Source organism: Sceloporus undulatus, chromosome 9, assembly GCF_019175285.1.
Source record: "Sceloporus undulatus isolate JIND9_A2432 ecotype Alabama chromosome 9, SceUnd_v1.1, whole genome shotgun sequence".
Classification (NCBI taxonomy): Eukaryota; Metazoa; Chordata; class Lepidosauria; order Squamata; family Phrynosomatidae; genus Sceloporus; species Sceloporus undulatus.
The window spans coordinates 36,211,238-36,218,904 of NC_056530.1; the positions used below are offsets into that span (position 1 = coordinate 36,211,238).

Here is a 7,667-nt window from a genome sequence, read left to right on the forward strand (position 1 = left end):
GGATGGATGAGATAGTAGAGAGAGGTCAGTGCTTCCAGGATAGATTACACCAGGGGTAGGCAACCCTTTTGAGCCGGGGGCCGGGTTGCTGTCCCTCAGACAACTGGGGGGCCGAACCCAATAAATAAATAAATAAATAATTTTAAAATAAATAAATAAATAAATAAATAGGGGCAAATGTAGGACAAAATTTTCAACTTTTTAAAATAAAAAATGGAGGACGCGTGAAAAAATTTGCTGATTTTTAAAAAAATGTTAAGATAAATGCATGTTTCTGAGGCTTCTATAGACAGTTGCCCTACCATGCCCCTCGCGCAAGACGCCAAAGGCCCCGACGGCAATCGGCGGCAGGACCGGGCTGGGGCCGGTCCCAAGGCCTCACTGGGCCGCATCCGGCCCGCGGGCCGCAAGTTGCCTACCCCTGGATTACACTCTTGCCTTTCAGTTCCCTTTTAAATGAGAGTTAAGGTACAGTACTGTCTTATATTGACCTGTAGATAAATCGGCTCAGGTTTTTGGGGTCAATTTTTTGACTAAAATTTCTGGACATATATGAGTCTATACAGTATTCAAATATGACAAGGGCAGGACAGACGCAAGACCAGGATGCAATCTCAATGCACCCTTTCCCAGGCAGTATGGCCAATGGCTCCATCAGGTAGGAGATGATGAGAGTTATAGTCCAGCACACCTAGAGGGCTCAGGATTTTGAAGCGGTGTCACACTGAAGATGGAGCAAGCTTGTTTTCTGCTGCTCCGGAGACTAGGACCCTGAACAACGGATGCAAGCTACAGGAAAAGAGATTCCAGCTCAACATTAGGAGGAACTTCCTGACAGTAAGAGCTATTTGACAGTTGAACACATTCCCTTGGACTGTGTTGGAGTCTCCTTCTTTGGAGGTCTTTAAACAGAGGCTGGATGGCCATCTGTCGGGGGTGCTTTGATTGTGAGTTCCTACATAGCAGGAAGTTGGACTGGATGGTCCTTCAGGTGTTTTCCAACTCTATGATTGAAGAAGGCTAACAGAAGCAGGCTAAGAAGAAGTGGAGAATCCATAGCCATACACTGAATTTTGCCTCCTCCCTGTATCCTATGATACACATGTAAAAGCGATCAGTTCTCATGGTCTTGTACAGCAATGATTTAGGAGCCAAGAGGTATTTTTTATTTGAACAGCAGAGGTGAGACTCTTGTGCATTTCTTCCAAAACCATTTTTACAGCTTCTTAGGCTCAGCCATAATTTTTCCAAATCTTCTTGTTGTTGTGTGCCTTCAAGTTGTTTCCAATTTATGGTGACCTTAAGGTGAACATATCACAGGGTTTTCTTGGCAAGTTGATGTAATCCCACCTCAATCCGCAGGGAGAGGCGGGAAATATAACTAAAATTATTATTATTACTATTATTATTATTATTATTATTATTATTAAGTTTCTTCAGAGGCAATATGCCATTGCTATTGCTATCTTTTGAGGCTGAGAGTATATGACTTGCCCAAGATCGCCCACTTGGTTTACATGGCCAAGCTGGGATTTGAACCCTGGTCTCCAGAGTCACAGTCCAACGCTCAAACCGCTAAAACAAAAGAATCATATTCCTAGAACAGTGGCTCCCAAACCTGGCTCCTCCAACTTTTTTGGACTTTAGTTCTCAGAATCCCTAGCCATCTTGGCCAACAGTTGGGAAGTCTGAGAGATGAAGTCCAAAACATCTGGAATACCAAAGTTTGGGAACCACTGTTCCAGAGGATATGGTTACCCTTTAAAACAAATCACTCACACCCAATTTTTCTTTCTAAACCAGAAGGCTCTTTCTGGTCCGTTTTGGGTTTTTGCAGAGTGGGGAGAAACACAAAAAAGAGTAAGTCCTCTGGTCCTTCAGAGTTGGCCACTTCACCAGCACAGGGGTGAAAGATCAGCTTTCCTAGGATCTCCTCATGCAATCAGGAACGGCACTTTGCAAAATATTTGCACACACTTGCTTTTGTATAAGCTCAGACAACAAGCTTCAAACAGATATAGGCAAATCAGGCCCATTTGTGATAAAGAAGAAAGGCAGGCAAGCAATGAAGTCAAGGCTACAGACCAAGATGGAGAGACATTTCATGCACACCTAGGACTGGGTCCCAAGAGGCAGGAAAACACTGCTCTGAAGTCCCAGCAGTCCTTGCAAGATTGTGGCTGTATCCACTACTAGCCACACGGACTACCAAAAATGGCCCAAAAGCAGGGGGGACAGTACTGGAAGTGGGGAGACATCCACTTCTGCTTGAAAAATATGTTTTTGGGTTTTTAATTTTCAATCTTAAAGAGTAAATGAGTCCTTGCTACTACTGAAGAGGGGCAGTCTCACTCCTGGAGGCTTCCACGTGTGTCAATCACTCTTTTAGGGGTTCACAAAAAAGCAACTCTGGGAACAAGTCATCATCAATCAATCATAATTTGGTTATACACTGATTGTAATTTGATAAATGTGGTCATAAATCATTCACAACTTGGTCATAAATCATTGATGTCAAGGGCTGCAAATACAATATTGGGAGGGAAGCATTTTGCCCGCCTTTGCCTCAGATACGAGAAGAGCCCTGGCTGGATCAAACCAAGAGCCTATGTTATACAGCATTCCTCAAGTTATCAACCTAACAAAAATGTCCAAAGCAGCCACCGGATCCTCCATGGAGAATTCTTAAGCCAATGTGAATTTTGAAGGCTTTCATGGCTGGCATCCATGGGTTTTTTTGTGGGTTTGGGGGGCTATGTGTCCATGTTCCAGAAGAGTTTATTCCTGACGTTTCGCCAGCATCTGTGGCTGGCATCTCCATTCTCTGAAAATGCCAGCCACAGATGTTGGCAAAATGTCAGGGATAAATTCTTCTAGAACATGGACACGTAAGCCCAAAAACCCACAAAACCCCCCCCCCCCAATTCTTAGGCCTTTCAGAAAGGGACAAATTACCCCGGAAGTGAGAGGCCTGTAACTGATCAGTTTGTTTCTATGAAAGTTTCTTCCTTTTGGAGGGAGAGCTAATTGCTAGCCCCACTTTCCGCAGACTCTAGTCTTTTCAGCCCGTTTCCCCCATGACACAACCTCTTCCAGCCTTGCAAAGCGGAAAACTGGCTCTGCCTTGCAGTGTCTGTGGGCACGGCCCGCTTCCAGCCTAAACCGCCACTTCATTTCCTGAACAGGACGGCAATCGGTCGCACAGCCCAGATCCCATTCAGAGCTGGCTTTCCGGGAAACGCCTTTTTCAACGAATGATCTCAGGCTGCTGCGCGCTCACTAAGGTGACACAAAGGGACAACTATGCTGAGGTCCACTCTCTTCCTTCCTTCCTTCCTCGCACTCGAGTCCCCCAAAACATGCCATCAGGAAGCCATGCCGCCCGCACCCACCTCTTGCCCTGGGCTTCAGGGCGACTTCTTTCCTTCAGCCCAGATGCAACTGCTATGGCCAAAAGCACACTCAGCATCATGGGCCCAGGACTCCTAACGGCCCAACCAAACTGGGTTGGGCAAGCGATAAAGAGGTTTTATCCTTGGTGGAGGGGCATGTGGGGTAACAAAGACATAGAGGAGAGTCAAAAACAGGATGATGGGAGCACCATCCTTTTTGGACTATTATTATTATTTTATTTTCTTATAACCCACTTTTCTCCCAATACAGAGATTCAAGGCGGCAAACAAGCATAAAAGAATACAAATTAAAATCAAAACAAAATATTAAAATACATAAATATGGAATTTAAAAAAAAACACTTAAACAATTTTAAGGATTAAAACAGTTATAAATTAAAACACAAACCATTAAAATTGGTATAGCCCAGCATTAAAAACCCAGTCCGTCTGACTATCGCTTATGTCTCTGTTACCCCACATGCCGCTCCACCAAGGATAAAAACCTCTTCCCAAAACCAGTTTGTTTTGCATCCATAAAGAGTCCCAGGGTAAGGATGGAATTATGACGATGGTCCAAAACACACTGCAGAGATAATCCAGTTTGAGACTGCCCTGGCTCAGTATTAGGGAATCCTGGGAATTGTAATTTGTTGGGGCACCAGAGCTCTCTGGCAGAGAAGGCTACATGTCTCACAAAACTACAGTTCCCAGGATTCCCTAGCATTAAGCCAGGGCACTGAAAGTGGTCTCAAACTGGATTATTTCTGCTGCATGTTCTGGACCTATAAGAGTCCCAACATCTCTGACTTTACGTCTGTATCCACTGCAACTAGCAGTTCTCCAGGATCTCAGGCAAAATCAATGCAGAAATGAAAGAACATCCTTTCTACCAGCTACTCCCTGATTTGATTTAACTTGAAACGCAAGGGAATGATCCTGGGCTATGCAGCCAAGCTGAATTTCCAACTAATACCAAAATACTTAAACCATTTCAAGCTTGTAAAGAGATCTTGTGGCACCTTTGAGACTGACTGAAGGAAAGACGTTGGCCGCATGAGCTTTTGTAGACTTTGCTCTTGGTGAAGCATTTGAGGAAGTAGCCTGAAGCCTAGGAAAGCTCATGCGGCCAACGTCTTTCTTTCAGTCAGTCTCAAAGGTGCTACAAGATCTCTCTATGTTCTGATTCTAGAGACTAACATGGCTGTATCTTTGAATTCATTTCAGGCTTGTAATATATATCAACCATTCCAGTATAACAGCTATGTCCTGTTCGACAGTCACTGACATGGTTAAAAATTGTCCCTTTGTTTGCACAGCAAAGGTGTGGAGGTAGAAACGCCTCCGATCTTTGACCTTTCCCTGAAAAAGAAAATGGAACGGGTGGCATAATGCACAATGTTAGGAGAACTGGCAAGGCTCCAGGGCATATCTAGCCCAGCATCCTGTTTCCTACAGTGGCAACACATCTCCATTTTTGGTCCCTGCTCTCGACTCACGAGTCCTTGATAAAGGCATCCGTCTCCATGTCCAACCTGTCCCCTCCTCTTAAGCCATACTTTTATCCTGAGATTCTTAAACAGGGGCAATTAATTTAGATCACAAGCCTAAGAAAAGTATTATGTGGGCAGTGACAGCTGGACACAACCTCCACATCTGAAGGCATTATATCAAAGGGCGGAAACGAAGCAAAGCAAAAAGGACAGGGGACACTGACTGCTTTCCTGCCTCCTTTGGTCCAATCCAAACTGCACAAATAATCCACTTTGAGCCTCTTTAACTCCATGCCAGGGAGACCTGGGAATTGTAGTTCATTGTGGTGCCAGAGCTGTCTGACAGAGAAGGCTCAATGTCTCGCAAAACGACAACTCCCAGGATTCCCTAGCTCTGAGCCAGGGCAGATAAAAGTGGTCTCAAACTGGATTGTTTTTGCAGTGGAGCACAGTTGGCTTCTACCAAGACATCTGCGATCGCCTGCCAGCCTCCCTTGTTTGGGGGCTTCCCAGAGGCACTTTGGTGGAGGCAGCGAACCCTACTTTTGGGCAGAGCTTTTTCAATCTGGCCCAAGTGGGTCCTTCTCAAAATGGCTGGTTAGTAAGACTTCACTGCAGCTCCAACATTCATCAAAAGCCCAAGGTGAGTGTGGGGGAACTATGTCTCCCTTGCTAGCCCCTCGTGGTCCCTTTGGGTGGGACCGGCAGGGCTCCTCTTCTGTGGATCTGGGCAGCAATGGAGAATCCCCTCCTCTCCACCTGAGACACTGGAGGCACACTTTGGCCAAGCGCAGGGGATTCTGGGCCAATTTCAGGGGCAGTCCTGGCAGCCGCACCCCAAGGATTCTGGGTAAAAGCACCCCATAACTCCACTCACCCACCCACTTTTGGACAAAAACAGGGGATTCTGAGTAAGTATCACCCCATATCTCCACCCGCCCTCCTCAGTCCAGCCAAAGGCTGAGGATTCTGGGTAATTCTGGGCAAGTCACACCATGTATTCCCACCCACCCTCATGAAAAGCAGAGGGTTCTGGGTAAGCAGCACTTTGTATCCCCACCCAACCCCTCAGCCTGGTTAAAAGAAGGGGATTCTGGGTAAGTCACGCCCGTTATCTTCACCCACCCTCCTCAGCCCAGCCAAAAGCAGGGGATGCTGGGTAAGTATCACCTCATATCTCCACCCAACCCCTTCAGCCTGGCCAAAAGCAAAGGATTCTGGGTAATTCTGGATAAGTCACCCCCTGTCTCTCCACCAACCTTCTTCAGCCCTCCAAAAGCAGAGGATTCTGGGTCAGCATCACCTCATATCTCCACCCACCCTCTTCAGCCTCATGAAAGGCAGGGGATCCTGGGTAAGTCACAGCCTGTATCCCCACCCGCCCTCCAAAAGCAGAGGATTCTGGGTAAGTATCACCACCACGCAGACTCATGAAAAGCAGAGGATTCTGGGTAAGTCACACCCTCTGTCCCCACCCACCCACCTTCAACCTGGCCAAAAGCAGAGGATTCTGGGTAATATCTCCACCCCTCGCCCTGAGCCTGTGCAAAAGCAGAGGGTTCTGGGTAACCCTGGATGCCTAACCCCCGGTCCCTCCTGGGTCGGACCTGTTCCCGGGCGCGGCGCTCGGCCTCGGCCTCCCTCTGCAGCCTCTCGGCTCTCTCGTCGGCCTCATCGGCGTGCTGCTGCAGCACCTGGATCTTGCGCTTCACCGCCTCGATGGTGGTCGCCCCCGCCATGGTCCTCTCTCCTCGCCGCGCCTTCTGCCTGCCGGTGCTGCTGCTGTCGTCCGGCCTCGCTCCCCAGCCCCGCGCCCCGCCCTGAAATAGCCGCCGACCCGCCCGTGACGTCACGCGAGGCCCGGATGCGCAGCAGAGGCCCGCGCTACTCACCGCCGGCTCCGGGTTGCCATGGCGACGGGAGTAGGCCCCCTCAGAGACTGAAAAAACCCGCTCGGATAACGCTTTGGGACCAGAATCCCATCGCCGTGGAGACATGGAGGCATCCACACTGGAGGAATAACCAGTTTGGCACAGCTTTAACAGCCTGGCTCAAGCTATGGATTCTGGAGTTGGAGTTTGTTGTGGGCCTAGAGCAGAGCAAAGCTCCAACTCCCAGAATTCCATAGCCTTGAGCCAGACAACAAGTTAGAGCGGGGCCAAACCGGGTTATTCCTCCAGTGTGGATGCAAGAGCTAAAAACAGACACTCCAAATCCCTCAGTCCAAACCTCTCCCCCTATTAAAATAGAATTAAACAATATAAGGATTAAAACATACGTAAAACAAACAATAAACATAAACACTGCACAGTCACAATAAAGGACCCTCTAGGCCAGCATCCTCTTCCCCAAAACATCCAAACCAAAGCCCATAGAAAGGGTTGGCCCATAGGGAAACCATACTGGCCCATAGGGAGACATTGGGAATATTTGCCCATAGGGAGACATTGGGGAATATTTGACCATAGAAAAATATTGGGAATTACTTGCCTATAGGGAAACACAGGAGACTACTTGACTATAGGGACATATTGGGGGAATACATGACCATAGAAAAATATTGGGAATTCCTTGGCCATTGAGAAACATAAGGGAATACTTGCCCATAAGAATACATTAGAGAATACTTGCCCATAGGGAAACATTGGGTAATACTTGCCCATAGGGGTGCATTGGGGAACACTTGCCTATAGGGATATACTGAAGAAATGTGCCCATAGAAAAATGTTGGGAATTACTTGCCCACAGGGAAACATTAGAGAATACCTGCCTATAAGGAAAC

The 7,667-nt window shown here is 47.4% G+C and overlaps 1 protein-coding gene across 7 annotated transcripts in view; it reads right to left on the minus strand.

Annotated features, from left to right (window-relative positions):
* TPM3 (tropomyosin 3) overlaps nt 1-6,666 on the minus strand; it is a 51,922-nt gene extending 45,256 nt beyond the window's left edge. For all 7 annotated transcript variants that reach the window (XM_042441202.1, XM_042441201.1, XM_042441205.1 and 4 more), the window contains exon 1: nt 6,493-6,666. In XM_042441202.1, coding sequence (XP_042297136.1) covers nt 6,493-6,624 — 132 coding nt within the window. In that variant the 5' untranslated portion in view covers nt 6,625-6,666. The remainder of the gene's footprint in view (nt 1-6,492) is intronic.
* Between the last annotated feature and the right edge of the window lie 1,001 nt (nt 6,667-7,667).